The sequence below is a fragment of the Mandrillus leucophaeus genome, unplaced genomic scaffold (assembly GCF_000951045.1).
Source record: "Mandrillus leucophaeus isolate KB7577 unplaced genomic scaffold, Mleu.le_1.0 Scaffold207, whole genome shotgun sequence".
Classification (NCBI taxonomy): Eukaryota; Metazoa; Chordata; class Mammalia; order Primates; family Cercopithecidae; genus Mandrillus; species Mandrillus leucophaeus.
This window is the reverse complement of record NW_012102110.1, coordinates 1,211,881-1,231,255: the sequence shown is the minus strand read 5'-3', so window position 1 is coordinate 1,231,255 and position 19,375 is coordinate 1,211,881. Positions and strand designations below refer to the sequence as shown.

At 37.9% G+C, this 19,375-nt stretch overlaps 1 protein-coding gene across 2 annotated transcripts in view; it reads right to left on the bottom strand.

Moving 5' to 3' along the window:
- Positions 1-15,018, bottom strand: part of MAEL (maelstrom spermatogenic transposon silencer) — a 33,797-nt gene extending 18,779 nt beyond the window's left edge. Inside the window, exons 1-5 of one of the 2 annotated variants that reach the window (XM_011979895.1) lie at positions 14,628-15,018; positions 14,283-14,375; positions 12,661-12,760; positions 11,279-11,434; positions 10,053-10,094 (exon numbers count right to left, since the gene is read on the bottom strand). In XM_011979895.1, coding sequence (XP_011835285.1) covers positions 10,053-10,094; positions 11,279-11,434; positions 12,661-12,760; positions 14,283-14,375; positions 14,628-14,759 — 523 coding nt within the window. In that variant the 5' untranslated portion in view covers positions 14,760-15,018. The remainder of the gene's footprint in view (positions 1-10,052; positions 10,095-11,278; positions 11,435-12,660; positions 12,761-14,282; positions 14,376-14,627) is intronic. The other variant, XM_011979896.1, reaches the window with a different exon arrangement.
- Positions 15,019-19,375: the final 4,357 nt, after the last annotated feature.

The following is a 19,375-nucleotide window of genomic DNA, read 5'->3' as shown; positions in this document are numbered from 1 at the left end:
AAAAGTTATATGATGACGTCCACTTCACAGGAAAAAAAGACCAAGTAATTTAGACTAACTTTCCCACAGAAAATAAAAAAGTGTGAGGATATTAAGATCACACAGAGCATTAAGGAATTAATGGGTTAAGATTAGAGAATATGCCGGGCGCAGTGGCTCACGCCTATAATCCCAGCACTTTGGGAGGCCGAGGCGGGCGGATCACAAGGTCAGGAGATCGAGACCATCCTGGCGAACATGGTGAAACCCCATTTCTACTAAAAATACAAAAAATTAGCCGGGCGTGGTGGCGGGCACCTGTAGTCCCAGCTACTTGAGAGGCTGAGGCAGGAGAATGGTGTGAACCTGGGAGGTGGAGGTTGCAGTGAGCCGAGATGACGCCACTGCACTCCAGCCTGGGCGACAGAGCCAGACTTTGTCTCAAAAAAAAAAAAAGATTAGAGAATACATAAACTCAGAGAGGTGAGATTAGCTTTAGGGAAGTTTTTCCTCTGGATCATTTGCCAGTTCCGGAAGAGGAAGCTGAATGACTGAATAGAGTGCTTTTAACAGTTTCTGGGCCTGGCCTTCTAGGCCCCCAGGTGTCTTAAAAAAGCAAACACAAACCCTTTCCAGAGGAAGTTAACATTATCGTAAGTCTCAAATTACTCTGAAATCATTACTTCCACCAAATACTCCATGAACAATCAGGTACACAATAAAATAAGAATGAGAATGAATATATAGTTGACAGAAAGATACCCACAGGTACTCCAGATTTTGAATGGACAGATTTTACTTAATTATGTCTGAGGAGACCAAATTACAAATTTTAACACAAAACTGTTAAATATATATATACACAGAGAGAGAGAGAGATTCAGGAAGTCAGGTGTGGTGGTATGCACCTGCAACCCCAGCTACTCGGGAAGCTGAGACTGGATCATTTGAGCTAGGAGTTTGAGGCTGCAGTGAGTTATGTTCATAGCACTGCACTCCAGCCTGAGTGAATGAGCAAGAACTCCATTTCCCCTTACTCTCCCCCAAAGAAATGCAGGAGTTGTTCAACTTCTAATGATAGATTAGGGAAAAGCTGAACAAATAAAACACCTTCTTCGAAGACCTGCAGAGACAAAAATGTGGTGAGGAATTATGAATCATGGGCCCGAAATCTTGGAGAGTTGAATCTGGCAGTTGGGTTTGTTTCTTCCCAGGGCCAGTTACCAATTCTGGAAGAGGACATTTAGAGGCTGAGAAACAGAACAGAGTTTCCAATGAACTCAGAGCTGGTAAGAACTAGATATTTTATTGCAATATTACTTACTTAAAAAATTATAATTAAAATTAAAAAATAGTCCATTGTCTTCTGGCTTCCATTGTTTATGCTGTGAAGTCAACTGTAAATTTTACTAATAATCCTTTGGTGATTACCTGTTCATCCTTCCCCCTTTTCTAGTAAAGGCCAACTACAAATTGACTTTTGTGATGTCTGAAACCCAATTTAAAACCACTTCAATCCCTGAAAATGGATTAAGGTAATCTGAGATGCTATTGACTCCAGCTTTCTGACTGACACAATCATAAATCTTCTTTGGAGAGAAATAACGAGATTTCATATACACTGTTTAGCACTCGAAAATAACTAGACATATGAAGAGATTCTGTTAGCTTGAATGAACATCACCGTAACCAACAGACTATAAAATCAACTCCAAAAAGAAGATCCCTATAAGAGGATTATCTAACATAACCCTTTAAAATAACTAGGCTCATTATGTTTAGGGAAATTAAAGGCAATATGAGTAATTTCTGTAGAGCCATAAAAAAGCATCAAATCCAAAATCTTAAAATCTATTCCCAAGCCCATTTTATAATGGCAAAATAACCTTGATAATAAAATTAGATAAAGTTAATCTCAGTCTTTAACATAAATGGAAAAGTCCTAAAACAAAATAGTAACAAACCAAACTCAGTATATTATATGTAAGATATATAGTGACCACGCTGGGTTTGTTCCTGGAAGACAAGATTGGTTTAACGCTAATAAATTACCACACAAGGCTGGCGCGGTGGCTCACGCCTATAATCTCAGCACTTTGGGAGGCTAAGGTGGGTGGACCACTTGAGATTAGGAGTTTGAGACTGGCCTGGACAACATGGCAAAACCTTGTCTCTAATAAAATTACAAAAATTAGCTGGGCGTGGTGATGTGCACCTATAATTCCAGCTACTCAGGAGGCTGAGGCACAAGAATCACTTGAGCCTGGGAGGCAGAGGCTATAGTGAGCTGAGACCATGCCACTGCACTCTAGGTTGGGTGATGGAGTGAGACTGTCCCAAAAAATAAATAAACGGCCACATGAACAAAAGAAAAAAATCATATGACATGCAGAAAAAGCATTCACTAAAATGTGCAACTGCTATCTCCCTAGCCAAATAGGGAATATAAGCATATCTTGGAGATGCTGTAGGTTCAGTTCCAGACTGCCATAATAAAGTGAGTACTGAAATAAAGTGTCATGCTAATATTTTGGTCTCCCAGTGCCTATAAATTATTGTTTACTGCACTCTAAAGTTATGACTATACTGTTATTAAGTGTGCAGTAGCATTGTTTTAAAAATGAACATACCTTAATATGAAAATATTTTATTGCTAAAAATACGATCATCTGAGTCTTCAGTGACTTACAGTCTTTTTGCTGGTTAAAGATCTTTTTTAAAAAATGTTTTTACTTCCATAGGTTTTTGGGGAATAGGTGGTATTTGGTTATATGAGTAAGTTCTTTAGTGGCGATTTGTGAGATTTTGGTGGACCCATCACCCGAATACTATTCACTGAACCCAATTTGTAGTCTTTTATCCCTCACCCCCTTCCCACCCTTCTGCCCCAAAGTCCCCAAAGTCCCTTGTATCATTCTTATGCCTTTGCATCCTTATAGCTTAGCTCCCATTTATGAGTGAGAACATATGTTTGGTTTTCCATTCCTGAGTCGCTTCACTTAGAATAGTCTCCAATCCCATCCAGGTTGCTGCGAATGCCATCAACTCATTCCTTTTTATGGCTGAGTACTATTCCATCATATATACACACACATATATACTACAGTTTCTTTATCCACTTGTTGATTGATGGGCATTTGGGCTGGTTCCACATTTTTGCAATTGCAAATTGTGCTGTTATAAATGTGTGTGTGCAAGTTATCCTTTTCATATGACTTCTTTTCCTCCAGGTAGATATCCAGTAGTGAGACTGTTAGAATTTTCAAATGGTAGTTCTACTTTTAGTTAGTTAAGGAATTTCCACGTATTTTTTCCCATAGTGGTTGTACCAGTTTACATTCCCATGCTGGTGGAAGATCCTGTCTTGATGTTACTGGCTGCTGACTATCAGGGTCATGGTTGCTGAAAGCTGCAGCTGCTGTGGCAATTTCTTAAAATAAAACAATGAAGTTTGCCACATTGACTCTTCCTTCCATGAAGAATTTGTAGCATGTGATACTGTTTGATAACATTTTACTCACAGAACTTCTTTTGAAATTTAAGTAAATCCTTTCAAACCCTGCTGCTACTTTACCAAGTTTATGAAATATTCTTAGTCCTTTGTCATTTCACCAGTGTTCACAGCATCTTCACTAGTAGGTTTCATCTCAGGCAACTAGTTTCTTTTCTCATACATCAGAAGCAACTCCTTACCCATTCAAGTTTTATTGTGAAATTGCAGCAATCCAGTCACATTTTCAGGTTCCATTTCTAATTCTAGTTCTCTTCTATTACTTCCTCCACTGAAGTCTTGAACCGCTCAAAGTCATTCATGAGGGCTGGAATCTACTTCTTGCAAACAGTCTTTAGTGTTGATATTTTGACCTCCTCCAGTGAATTATGTATGTTCTTAATGGTATCTAGAATGGTGAATCCTTTTCAGAAGGTTTTCAATTTACTTTGCTTAGATCCATCAGAAGAATCGCCATTTATGGCAGCTATAGCCTTATGAAACATATTTCTTAAACAGTAAGACTTGAAAGTTGAAATTACTCCTTCATCCATGGGCTACAGAATAAATGCTGTGGTAGCAGGCATGAAAACATTAATCTCTTTTTACATCTCCACCAGAGCTCTTGGATGACTAGGTCTAATGTCAATGGGCAGTAAAATTTTGAAAGGAATCTTTTTTTTTCTGAGCAGCAGATCTCAACAGTGGTCTTAAAATATTCAGTAAACCATGCTATAAGCAGATGTGCTGTCTTCTAGGTTTTGTTGTTCCATTTATAATAGCACAAGCAGAGTCAATTTAGCATAATTTCCTAAGAGCCCTAGATTTTCAGAATGGTAAATGAGCACTGACTTCAACTTAAAAGTCACCAGCTGCATTAGTCACTAACAAGAGAATCTGTCTGTCCTTTGAAGCCAGGCACTGACTTATTCTCTCTAGCTATGAAACTCCCAGATGGTATCTTCTTCCAACAGAAGGTGGTTTCATCTTCACTGAAAATCTGCTATTTGCTGTAGCCACCTTGATCAGTTATCTTAGCTAGATCCTCTGGATGACTTGCCGTAGCATCTACATCAGCACCTGCTCCTTCACTTTGCACTTTTATGTTATGGAGATGGCTCTTTCCTTAAACCTCATGAACCAAACTCTGCAAACTTCAAACTTTTATTCTGCAGCTTTCTCACCTCTCTCAGCCTTCACAGAATTGAAGAGAGTTAAGGCTTTGCTTCAGATTAGGCTTCAGCTTAAGGGAATGTGGTAACTGGAGAATGTGGATCTATTCTGACCACTAAAACTTTCTTCGTATCAGCAATGGGGCTGTTTCACTTTCTTATCATTGGTTGTTCACTGGAGTAGTACATAAATTTCCTTCAAGAACATTCCCTTTGCATTCACAACTTGGTCATTTGGCACAAGAAGCCTAGTTTTTAGCCTATTGCAGCTTTTGATATGCATTCCTCACTAAGCTGAACCATTTCTAGCTTTTGATTTAAAGTGAGAGACATGCAACCCTTCCTTTCACTTGAACACTGAGAGGCCATTGTAGGATTATTAATTGACCTACTTTCAATATTGTTGTGTCTCAGGGAATAGTGAGGCCCAAGGAAAGGGAGAGAGATGAGGCAATAGTCAGTCAGGGGAGCAGTCAGAACACATACAACATTTATTGATTAAATTTGCCATCTTACATGGGCATGGTTCCTGACATTCCAAAACAACTACAATAGTAACATCAAAGATAACTGATCACAGATCACCATAAGAGACACGATGATAATGACAAAGTTTGAAATATTGCGAGAATTACCAAAATGTGACACAGAGAAAAGCACACGCTACTGGAAAAATGATGCCAATAGACTTGCTCAATGCAGGGCTGCCACAAACCTCAATGTGTAAAAAAATGCAATATATGCAAAGTGCAATAAAGTGAAATGCAATAAAACAAGGTGTGCATGTAGAAGGAAATATCTTTATCCTGATAAAGAACACACATCAAAAACGGGGGTGGGGAGAGAAAGAAAAAACTACAGGAAATAGCATACTCACTGGCAAAAACACTAGAAACTAGAGGTCCTGGTCAGTATACTAAGACAAAACAAATTTTAAAAATTTTAAATGAAGATATGTAGATTAGAAAGAATAAAGTGATTTCACAGATATGATTAAGTAATTTGCTAAAAACTCAGAGTTTACCAATGGGTGGGACAAAACCAAAATATAAAAGTAAACAATTAGAAAATATAATTTCAAGGGATATCATTTATAACAGCAACAAAAGGCATGATAAACTATAAATTTAACAAATGATATTCAGATTGTTAATGGAGAAAATTATAAAATTTCATTGAAAGACATTACTGACCTAAAAAATAAGAGGGAAGCCCTATGTTTACAAATATAAAGATTCAATATAATAAAGATACCAGTTTTCTCCAAAATGACTTAATGTAAAACATGAAGAACTGATTCTAAATAGTGTATGGAAGAACAAAGGGTCAAAGCAGCCATGATATTCCAAAAGAACGAGGTTGGGGGCTTGTCTAAATAGATATCAAACTACTGTGTTTAAGGATATGATATTGACAGCAAAAAAGTAGAACAGAATAAAGAGAACAAAAGATCCTCCCACACACAAACAGAAGCATATGGTACAGGTGGCACAAACTGATTATTCAATAATTGATGCTGTGATAAATGATTATCTACATAGTTAAAACTTGAAGTGAATCTCTCCCTCATACTATACATAAGTCAATTCCAGGTAGAATAATAACCTGAATACAAAAAATAAAACTCTATAATTTTTAGAAGAAAATAGAGACTATTTTCACAACCTTGGGGTAAAAAAGAATTCTTGAATAAGACACAAAATCCCACAAATGATAAAAATATCGACACATTTACCAAATTAAAAATAAAAACAAGCTGGGCACAGTGGAGCATGCCTCAAGTCCCAGCTACTCAGGCGAGTGAGGCAGGAGGATCACTTGAGCCCAGGAGTTCGAGCCTGCAGTGAGCTATGACTGCATCTGTGAATAGCCATCACGCTCCAGCCTGGGCAATAAAGCAAGACCCCATCTCTAAAAAACAAAAAATGTTTAAAAAGTCTGTTCATTAAAAGACACCATAAAGAGAGTGAAAAATACAAGACACAAACTGAAAACAGGTATCTGCATACAATTTTTAAAAATCCATCAGCAGAGAAGATAAACTTCCACACATCAGTAAGAAAAACAAACAATTCAATAGAAAACGAGTGAAAGATATTGAGTTAAAAAATACAGGAAAGAAAATATATATATCATGCTTGTACAACCCGTGGCATGCAGGCCTCATGCGGCCCAGGACGGCTTGAATGCAACCCAATACAAACTCATAAACTTTCTTAAAACATTACAAGATTTTTTTGGTGATTTTTTGTTTGTTTGTTTAGCTCTACAGTTATTATTAGTGTTAGTGTATTTTATGTGTAGCCCAAAACAATTCTTCTTCCAACGTGGCCCAAGGGGGCGAGGCACTGTGGCTCACGCCTGTAATCCCAAAACTTTGGGAGGCCAAGGCGGGCAGATCACGAGGTCAGGAGTTCAAGACCAGCCTGGCCAACATGGTGAAACCCCACCTCTACTAAAGATACAAAAAATTAGTTGGGCGTGGTGGTGCACACCGGTAATCCCAGTTACTCAGAGGCTAAGGCAGGAGAATCACTTGAACCTGGGAGGTGGAAGTTGCAGTGAGCTGAGATCGCGCCACTGCACTCCAGCCTGGGAGAGGGAGCAAGACTCCATCTCAAAAAAAAAAAAAAAAAAAAAGTGGCCCAGGGAAGCCCAAAGATTGGGGCACCCTGATACATACAATATGTTAATTACACAAAAGTTGAAACAAGTAAAATTAAATACATCATTTAAACAAATATGTACATGTAGTAGAACTATTCAGAAAAGAAATAACACACAATTCAAACACAAAATTCAGAATTGTAGTTTTCTCATAAAGAGGGAAGGGGATGCTATCAGGGAGAGACACAGGGACTTTCAATGGCACTGGAAATGTGCTATTTTTTTCAGTTGACTTGTGGGTGGCTTTGTTTTTTATTAATGTTCTTTATACCTTAAATAAATGTTATAATCTGTTCTGTGTGTAGAAGCTTCCTTTGAAAAGCGGATGGACCTTTTGTATAGGAAGCTGAAAGCAATTTGCAAAATGTTGATGTTTAAAAGCAGAATTTCTCTCAAGAAAATCATTAACCAGTAAAACGGAGAGAAGCAGAGCTCATCTGGTTAAACTGGAGAAGGAGAAGAACCAGGACCTCCTACCCTCACACTCATAGTTCATAAAAGATAAGACAACACAGGAGTATCTGAGAGATCAATATGCATGTTCCTTAAATACCACTTAAATTCTTCACATCCACATGTAAATTCATTCCAGTGCGTTACTATACAAAACATGGTCTCCTCCAAATCAGCTCAATTACATTAGCATAGGCATTTTTAGTTATTATGGTGACAGGTGTCACTCTAATAGTCATTTATCTTATTTAATTGGTATATTTCCCAGGATTATCAAATTGGCAACTTAAGACATGCTCAAATTAGTAAGCTCTAAACATTTTAAAGTTTCCTTGAATGAGAAACATTGTACTGTTTCGACTATGTTGAATAATAAATTAAGAAAACATTTCTAGAATCTTTAATAGATTTTTTTAAAGAACCACGCTTTCTGTTAATCTGATTAATTTGAAAAGGTTGTAAAACTAGGTTGTCAAAAATAGATTTTTAAGGATTTCACAGAATCAAAATAGTAAAGAAACAGTAAGTCAGTGACAGTCTCAGAAATGAATGTCTGGCACATAGTAGGGATTCCAATGCATTTAATTAAAGATGAATAAACCTGAAACGGAGTTTAAGCAAAAACGTGAAAATTAATTCATCGGCTAAGTTTCCATTTATTTATTTATTTATTTATTTATTTATTTTACTGCCATCTAGTTCAATAACCTCAGATGATGTAACAGTTGGGGATATTAGCTATGTTCACACTTCAAAGCAAGTACAGAATTTTTCTTCCATATTGTAATTATTTTCCAGTCAAAGCTATATAAGAAGGAACTATTGCTAGGCACAGTGGCTCACACCTGTAATCCCAGCACTTTGAGAGCCCGAGGCGGGCAGATCACCTGAGGTCAGGAGTTCAAGACCAGCCTGACCAACATGTAGAAACCCCGTGTCTACTAAAAATACAAAACTAGCCAGGTGTGGTGGTGCGTGTCTGTAATCCCAGCTACTCGGGAGGCTGAGGCAGGAGAATCGCTTGAACCCAGGAGGCAGAGGTTGCAGCAAGCCGAGATTGTGCCATTACACTCCAGCCTGGGCAACAAGAGCGAAGCTCTGTCTCAAAAGAAAAAAAAAAAAAAAAAGGAACTACTAAAATAATCCTCCCTTACATTTTTTATTCCATAGCCTACAGCCCTGATTCCAGTCAAACAAATAATGAATTAGTACATATTAGGAATTCAAAATATACAACCAAATGTAAGTCCAAAATATGTTCATTTATAAACAACAGAGTTATAAGTATTATAATATAGCTGCTTGTTGTGGCAGATTTGAAAAACTTATTTTTAATTTCAAACACTTCTACAGGCTAGCTGTCCATATTTCTGAGTTAAAAAAAAAAAATTGCCGGCTGGGCGCGGCGGCTCAGTGCCTGTAATCCCAGCACTTTTGGGAGGCTGATGTGGGCGGATCACAAGGTCAGGAGATTGAGACCATCCTGGCCAACATCGTGAAACGCCGTCTCTGCTAAAAACACAAAAATAAGCTGGGCACAGTGGCGTGCGCCTGTAGTCCCAGCCACTCAGGAGGCTGAGACAGGAGAACTGCTTGAACCCAGGAGGCAGAGGTTGCCGTGAGCTGAGATCGCGCCACTCCACTCCAGCCTGGTGACAGAGCAAGGCTCCATCTCAAAAAAAAAAAAAAAAAAAATTACCTTACAGACAGAAATCATTAAATGGTCCCTATACACTGATGCTTTTAATATACATTTAAAAATAAACCTATTCTGATTTTCATTCTATTTAAGCAGAAAACCACTTAAAACCTAATTCCTAGAAAAAGGGTTTAAGTTCAAGGGCTTAGGTATACAGTCATGCCCATTGGTTGCAAAATACTTAGAAAACTGTTTTACTCATCTAAAAAATTCAGAACTCTTCTTGAAGTATTAACTTTTAAAACACATTTGAAATGGACGTCCCTGAAAACGGTCCTAAATCTAGATAATCTGAGACCTCTTAAAAGGGATTCCTAAGTACCCAGCCACTAAGAACAGCTGACCTTGAGGTCAAAGGATATACACAGAAAAAAATAAAACAACAATTCCCTGAAAAGAAAAGGTACAGTATACTATCAGTCTATAAAAAATTTAAAGATCACAGACACCGACTATCACATCTATGCAGATTCTCTAACAATAACCTAAAGTTATTTTCCTCTCATTTTATATTTTGTGTGTTAAAGGAATAAGTCTAACCAGGTATGAATACATTCAAGTCACAAATCATACCCCATTCCTTTATACTTACTTGCAGCCTGACAATGAAATCGAAACCCTCGTGGAATTTCACCTATAATATAAAATATCTTGTTGAGAAGCAGAAATTTGAAAGTTCTCTAGTAGTGCTGCAGTTAATACTCTACAGGATGACCAAGTTATAACACAGAAAGGTAATTTTTATTACATGAAAATACAAAAGATTAAACTTTTATAGGGTTTATTTTCAACCAAAGGTATGAAAACTGTTGAAGAATTTGGTATATTGTCTAAGTTACTTTTAAAAGTAAGTTACTCCTTACACAGAAAGAAATGCTAGATAAAGCAAGCATGTGACAAAAGAGTCTTAGCTCCACGTCTATGAATGGGCCTCCAGGGGTCATAAGGGCATTGATATGGCAAGGTGTATATGCGTTTCTCAGAGGAAAAACAGTCCCCAAATTCGATCTTTCTAATATTTACAACCCATGTGGGGAAAAGCAGCTCTTCGACTTGTCCTAAGTAGCAACACTCACAAGTGTGAGTAAGATGATTAGTTTTTCTGTCATCTAAAAATGAGGAGGAGAAAGTACTGGGATGTCCTAATTAATTTTAAAGTAATTGATAATTGACAAAACTAAAAATGAAGTCATGTCCCCAGTCTCTTCTCCCTATACATTTTTCCTACTTACCTTCAGGGGTATCAAATCCTATGTCTTCATACCTATCTTGCTTTTTAATGGGATGGAACAGTAGGAAGAAGAGATGCTGATAATATCTGAGAGTCGATTAAGTATAGGCTATTTCCATATTTCTTATCTATTCCTTAGAACAACCCTCCAATAGGTATTATCCCCACGTTACGGATGAGCTAATAGATTCAGAGAGGTTAAATAATTTCTTCAAGGCTACAAAGCAATAGCAGCTTAAAAAGCTAGTCACCACTGCTGTGAAGGATGAGGTAGAGAAAGAAAAGATCATGGCATACACAGCTTTTAGAAAATCCCAAGATGTAAGGCCATAGGTAAGTGAATAGCAGGCTATGAATTGTTCAGATAGTCTATCCATCTGATTTTAATGGTAACTTGAGGTCAAAAGCCTAAACCAAAAAACCCTGTGTCAACACCTAATTCCTAACAGTTTTTCAGTATTATGAAGTCTTGCTACATTAAGAACACAGCTGTACATGACTTTGTAAGAAAAAGTACTATTGTCAAATAAAGTCAAGATTAAAAAAAACAAACAAACATATACTTTTAAGATCTAGCGTCTACTTACCAGGATTTATAAAACTGTGGAAATCTGCCATAATACCTTCTTGGAGAGAATACTTAACACAGCCAATTTCACAAGGGAGGAAGCGCTGTTCACAATGAGGAGGTAGCTCGCCATGGCTAAAAATGTTCAAAAAATAAAAAATGCCTCCAAGGAGAGCTAAAAAAAAAATTGTAAGATAAAATGAATAAATGAATGTCTCAAATTTACCTCTTCCACAAAAGCCTCTTTAGTTGAAGGAAACAAAAATATTTTAGAACAATTTTCTTTCTGTTCCTATATTCCTAAATGAGCTGGAAAAGAGAAAACTAATCAGCTGTACCGAATAAAGAAATCAAAATTTTTATAATTACACTTATCAAGGATTAAAGTAACCACTCTTCGCATGAAGCAACAAAATTATTCCAACTTGCAGCCAGCTCTACATAATTCGGCCATAGATAAGCCCTGAATCTCAGGAATGACATAGAGCAATGACCCATATTCAACAAATGTAAAGGTTGGGGAAACGAAGCTGAGCAGAATCAACGTAGAAAGATTGTAATATAAAAACTATGAACAATTTAGTTCATTCTTTTTTCACTTTTTACCAATATATATAAGACCACCTATAAATCCTCTAAAGGAATAAAGGAATGTGAGAATGTGTAAAGTGTTATTTACCAAGACTGGTCACATTTAAGACTGTTAAAAGTTTATCAGTGTTCAACAAAGACAGAACACAACAAAACCAGACAGAAGGAATAGCAACGACCCTTATTAACTATGTTCTCTTCTTGGCAAGTTCCATAATTCATTTGTATCTTTATAACTCCCCTCCACCACCCAGGATTTTTAAATATTTTATTTTTAATTGACAAATAATAATTATATACATATTTATGAGGTACAATGTTGTTTTGATACATGTATACACCGTGGAATGATTAAATCAAGTCATTAACATATCCACCATCTCACTTTTTGTGGTGTGAATATGTAAAACCTACTCTTACCAATTTTGAAACATACATTACATTAACTGTAGTCATCACACTGTAGAATAGATCTGAAAACCTTATCCCACCTGTTTACTTTTGTTTTTAAGTGTATTTAAGTGTCCAATTATAAACAAGTCTAAAAAACACCTATGTTTATCAACATATGGAGTGGTAGAAACAGAGACCAGATTTTTGTTAAAAAAAAAACAAACCAAAAACCACTCTCTCCTGTTTTATTTCAACAAATTACCTAATCTTTTATAATGTCAGTACCACCATATTTAACACTTGTAGTTAATTATTTTGAAATGGAGGATCAAAATGAACAGAAAACATTTTTACTGACAAATATAGTGTTTTGGGCACTCAAATTTATCTAAGCAAAATATTTCAGGATTACTCTACCTTGATCACCTTTTAAAGACAAAGTTGACATATCTGGAGGTGAAACATTCTGCTTTGGTACAAGCATGCCTGGCTTCCTCAGTGGTGTGAAAACAGGTTTCTAAAGAGGAAGAGAATGATTGGCCACATAAACTCTTGCTGGGCACTTTAGACCATATATTAAAATTTAGCCAAATAACTTCAAAACAGCCTAGAGATTACCAAGGTCAATGTATCCAATGAATAAATATATCTGTCAATAATACCAACACCCAAAGGCAGAATAACAAATCTATAAATATTTGAATCAGAAAAGGAGTGGTAAATAACCAATGCCACTACTACTGAAAGCCATTTTGCCCACTACTGATTATCCAAGGTAATCATCCTGAGCCAGGCCAGTGGCCAAAAGCATACTATGCCCTAAAGTACTCTAATGTTGCTTGTTTTTCACTTAAAGTCAAAACCAGATTATGTTGTCTCCAAGTCTCACATGAGGTACACATACACCATAGCTTAAGTTTTGAGGAGAGATATCTTGTAAGAATAAGGCTTGCAAGTGTAAGTACAAACTCAACTGAGTTTCTACTCATAAATCCACAAAATAAAACTATCCCTTGAATTTCAATCCAATGTTGACAGTTTAAGAATGGAATTTTACCATGAAAGAATGGAAAAAACAAAGGGTGGGGTAACACCAATAATTACCTTGCACTTTCCTGATACAAACCAACAAGAAAACAAATTTTATTTAGTACTTTAACATTCTACTACACAGAAATTTACCCAAATAAACTTCATTCAACTTTTTTTGTTTTAGACAGAGTTTTGCTCTTTCGCACAGGCTGGAGTGCAGGGGCGCAATTCCGACTCACTACAACCTCCACCTCCCAGGTTCAAGCGATTCTCCCACCTCAGCCTCCTGAGTAGCTGCGACTACAGACGTCTGCCACCACGCCCAGCTTTCTTTATTTTTTATTTCTAGTAGAGTTGGGGTTTCCCCATGTTGGGCAGGTTGGTCTCAAATTCCTAACCTCAAGTGATCCGCCCTCCTCCGCTTTCCAAAGTGCTGGGATTACAGGCGTGAGCCACCGTGCCCAGCCTATTCAACTCTTGTAAGACATACACACATACACCAACTAATCCAAGTCTTGTTATTCCAATATTTTAAACACAGCAGCTGGCTTTGTTTCAGGTGTCATTTTAAAATAATGGCATTTTTTGCTAAAGAAAAAAAAGACAGAATGGTCTAAACTACTTTTAAGCCCCCACTGCCTCCCCCACCCCCACTAAGGCTCATTAATCACAGAAGAATTGAAAGGGACACCTTGATGTCATCCAGTACAACCCCTAGATGTTATACTCCCATTACTGATCAAAGTGTATTGTCCGCAGGTTTCCTAACAGGAATTCCCCAGGTCTTTCACCACCAAATTACACCAATGTGTGCATGCCCTAGTTGTGGAGGCTGCTGGTTTCTTTTAACAGGCATTCTGACATCAGGAGAAAAGAAGAACGTCGTCTTCGCACTAACCGAACCCCCAAAGGAGTCTACCCTTGACATTCACTCATTCACCCATCCAGCCTTTACTGAATACGTCTATGTGCCAGGCAGATGGCGGCTCTTCCCTTGTTAACTTTACCTGCTTCTCTGAAGGCCCAGAGTCCTTTCCCTGAGCGGCCCTCCACTCTCGAGCCATTTCTGCGTATTTCTCCTTTTCTTCCTCCCTCAGAAGCTTTTGGAGATTAAAGGGACAAAGAAGAGAAACAGCCATGAGTATCGAGTGCTCTAGGGCCCGCAGGCAGATGCCGGGGCATTACAGGGAGGTGGTTCTGGTGTCCGTTTGCCCAGGGCCACAAACCGGGACCTTCCTCTTCCTCTGGCAGGGCCAAGCCGCCCGACCTCCTCGAGGCCTTCTGCCCTCCCGCCTCACCCTCCGGCTTGCCCAACTGCCCTGACCAGCCCTCTCACTCCGCTCCAGCCTTACCGCCCAGTCTGCGGAGCAGTAGGGGATGGCATCAGCAACGCGAGCCACAGGCAGGCCTCGTCGCCGTAGTTCGGGGATCTTCTCCTGCACGAAGAAATAGTAAGCATTCCGGCTGGCCTTGCGGTTCGGCATGGCAGCGCGGCCTGGCTTCCCGGCCTCAGACAGCACAAAGCACCGGCGCCCTCGCCGGGCTCCCGCCCTAAGTAACCGAGGTAGGCGCCTGCGCACGCAGCCCGCAATTCTCGGCCAATCAGGACGGGGCGCGCAGTCGCATTGCCCCTCTGGGGGGACAAACAGCCTGAGACTGGAAGATTCTGGCTCGTGCCGCCTTGGAGGTAGGGTGGGGGGAGAGCGCGGTCGCAGGTCGCAAGTGCTCTGATTGGCTGGGTGCGAGGCAGGCGGAGGCATTGTCACGTGGGAGGCCTGGAGCAGTTGCTGTACATTATTGCGTAATGTGCGACAAAGTAGGTAGAGAAAAAGAGGAGCTAAGGGTGTTTCCGTGTTTTACAGGTACAAAGGGCCAGTTAGCTTTGTGCCAAGCACTGTGAAAAGTGTTGAGGGGGGCAGCATGAGGAACAGGACAAATAAGGTCTTCCTTGCTCTCAAGTTTACAATCGAATGAGGGGAGAGGATAACAAAAACCAGTGAACCAACAAAACCGAATTTTTTAAAAGTACATTTAAAAATAAGTGTTAGAAGGAAACACAGAGGAAGAGGTTGAGATTTAAAATATCCTTAAAGTTTTATAAATTTCTTCATAAAACTGTTTCTTTTTTGTCAGTTTTATTCCCAAGTAACAATATTTTGAGATTTTGTGAAAAATTTCTTTTAAAAAATTATCTTTCTTATTGGTTACTGCTGATGTCTAGAGAAGGTATTGATTTTAGTGTTAGTCCTGTGTATTTAGTCACACTACTGATCTCTTATATTAGTTTAAATCGTGCTAATTGGTTCTCTTGGTTTTCTAATTCTGTTTCCCAGAGAAAATTCCTTTCTCGGGTCAGCTTTCTAAGTGTGTGTATATATGGGGTATGTATATGTTTTAAAATGAAGAATGGCAGTTGAAAATTTGCTAAATTTCTGGGTCTTTTCAGGTAATCACACGGTTTTATCTCTTAATTTTTTTTTTTTTTTTTTTGTAGACAGGGCCTCAGCCTGTCACCCAGGCTGGTGTGCAGTGGCATGATCTCAGCTCACTGCTGCCTAGACCTCCCGGGCTCAAACAGGACCTCCCATCTCAGCCTCCCGAGTAGTTGGGGCTACAGGTGCACACCACCAGGCCCTGGTGATTTTTTTGTGGAGATGAGGTCTCCCTATGTTGCCCAGACTGGTCTTAAACTTCCGGGCTTAAGCGATCTGCCTGCCTAGGCCTCCCAGAGTGCTGGGATCACAGGCATAAACCACTGAACCCGGCCTAATTTGTTAACATAAAGAATATTGCTAGCTTTTTCTAATGTTGATGCATCCTACCATTCCTAGTATAAACTATTGTTGATCACGAGGCTTTGCTTATTTTTTAAAAAACATAATATAGAATTTTGGCTTCCTTGATTATAGTAATATTGAACTGTATAGATTTTGTGGTATTTTCTTTACCAAATATTGTTATCAGGGTTGTGTTCAGATTGAATAAGAGATGGGAATTATCTATTCCTTGACAGGTTGGTAGAGCATATTAGTAAAACTGTCTGGTCTTTCATATCTTTGGAGGGTGAGTCAACCTTTAACTACCATTTCAATATCTTTTGTATGGTTATTAGTTTTCTCAATTTTCTTAGTTTTCCTCACCTAATTTTTGTAATTATATTTTCCTAGAAAAAGTGTCTATCTCATTTAGATTTTTCTAGTGTATTGGTATAAAATATAGCAAGGATCTGAAGCAGCTGGAACTTTCATACGTTATTGTTGGGACAACTACTTGACAGTTTCTTATACTTATCATAAGACCCAGCAATTCCATTCTTCTAGAAAAATGAAAATACATATGCACAAAGCCTTGTAGATGGATTTTGACAGTAGCACTATTCGTAAGAGCTCCAAGCTGGACAACCCAAATGTTCATCAACAGGTGAACTGATAAATTGTGGCACATTCATATAGTAGACTACTACTCAAGAATGACAAGGAATGAACTACTGATATTCGACATGGATGAATCTTGAAATTTTGTTGAGTGAAAGAAGGCATACATAAAAGTATACAGAGGATGTGATTCAATATATACAAAACTTGAGAAAAGGTAAAACTGTAGTTATAAAAATCAGATCAGCAGTTACCTGGAGCCAGGAGGTGGGGAGAGGAGATTGAGAACTGACACAGGGAACCTTCTGGGTTGTCAGAAATGTTCTCTACCTTAATTGTGGTGTTGGTGGCTATTAGTAGTATCTATTTGTCAAAATTCATCAAACTACGGACTTAAAATATGTGCATTTCATTTTAAAGTCAGTAAAGTTGACTTTAAAAAACATTGGCATAAAAACAAATGTAACAGATGATTGTAATTTTAAACACACACACACACACACACACACACACACACACACACACGTCCCCTTCCTTTTCATTCCTAATACTATTTATGCCTTTTGGGTTTTTTCCCTTAGTACTTATCAAATTTTGTTTATTTTGTTGATCTTTTAAAAAACACTTTTGGTTTTATTGATCCACTTTACAGTTTTTCTTTCCCTTTCCACACATTTCTGCCTTAAGTTTATTAATTCCTTCTTTCTACTATAGGCTGTTTTATGTTTCTTTTTTTAGTTTCTTGAATAAAAAGCTTTGTTCAATTCATTTTCTTGCCTGTTTATTATATTTCTAATTTTTCCCTTCTCTGCGTTAGCTGGATTGATAAGTATTTTTTGCTGTACTTTCTCTTCCACTGGTTTTAAAGTTATACATTCTATCTTTCTTCATTCTGTTGTTACCCATAAATTTTAGTGCACTTGTGTTAAAACTTACATTTTTATCACAACTTTTACAGCTAATAGGTATTCACATTCCCTCTTCCCAAATAGACAAAAAGCTTAGAAAATTATTACTTCTTCCCACTCCATGCACCACCATCCCAATTCTGTTTCCCACCTTGGTATCATCTGGGATTTTAATTTCACGTTGCTTTTTTTTATAACAACATTTAGATATGATTGAAGTATAATAAACACAATATATCTAAAGTGTACAATTTATTGAGTTTAAACTTATGTGTACGCCTGTGAAACCATCACTGCCATCAAGATAGTGAACATATCTATCCCCTAAAGTTTCCTCACTACTCCTTTAAGCTGCTTGAAGTTGCCCACGGTTTACTCATGTTCTGTTCATTTTTTCCTTCAGTCTTTTTTCTGTTTCATTTTGCAGTGTCCAGTGGTGTCTTTGTGTTTACTAATACTTTCTTCTGTAATATCTAATCTGCATTAATCCCATCCAGTGTATTTTTCATATCAGATTATTTATTTTCATCTCTAGAAGTTGATTGGGTCTTTTTAAAAATCTAAAAACCTTTAAGCATATCTCTACTTAATGTAGTCTATCCTTCATGTTACGTTGTTTAACATGGAATATAGTTGCAACATATAATATAATTATAATAACCATTAATTCTCGTCTACTCATTGTATTATCTGTTTCATTTCTGGGTCTGTTTCTACTGATTTATTTTTCTTATGGGTTATGTTGTCCTGCTTCTTTTGTATGCTTGGTAATATTTGATTGGATGCTGGTCATTGTAAATTTTACCCTGTTTAATGCTGCGTATTTCTATATTCTTATAAACATTATTGGGCTTTGTTGTGGGACACAGTTCTGTTACTTGGAAACAGTTTGAGGCTGTTTTTCACTCTTTTTAGGCTTGCTTTTCTGCTTTGTTATTTGAGATTAGAGCAATCTTTAAGGCTAATTTTCTCCTCTACTGATATAACATCTTTCTGAGTACTGTACTTGATATTCTATAAAATTTGGAGCGAAATTCCACTTTGGCTGATGGGAATACAAACTATTTCTAGTCCTATGTGAATTCCGAGGATGGTTACTTGTAATCCTTTCAGGTTGTTCTTTCTTTGGCTTTGTGTAGTTTCTTCCCACACATGCACTGATCAGTATTCAGCTCAGGCTTCAAGTGAGATCCTTACCACATCTCCAGAGCCTTTTTTTTTTTTTTTTTTTTTGGTCATTTTGCTGTTCCCTTGTTTCTGGTAGTCTGTCCTGCAAACTCTACCCACTATGGCGCACCTGGATACCCAACTCCATCTCCTCAACTCAAGGAGACTCCACTGGGCTCTGCCTAGGTAACCCATTTTGATACTGCATTCCGATACTCTCTCCAGGCAGCTACCTGTGACAATCACAGAGCTCACCTTGTTTGCTGCTGTTCTTTCAGGGGTTACTCATCGCTACTCCCCAATGTCTAGTGTCTGGAAACATTGTTTCATATATTTTGAACAGTTTTTTTATTAGGTTGGTGCAAAAGTAATTGCAGTTTTGTTTCAAGCTACTGGATACATTCATTTCTTGTTACTCCACCTTGGGCAAGATGGCTGTTTCATATGTTAACATTTTTTAAACCATATTTAGATTTAACTACCCAATTTTTAGATGGGTGATCAGGGCAAACCTCTATGAGGAGCAGGTGACTTTTATGAGAAAGGATGGAAGGAATAGAGTTAGTCATGTGAAGAATTGAAAGAAGACAGTTCTAGACAGAGGGAACAGTATGTGTAAAAGCCTCAGGTGATAAAGAATTGGGTGTGTCT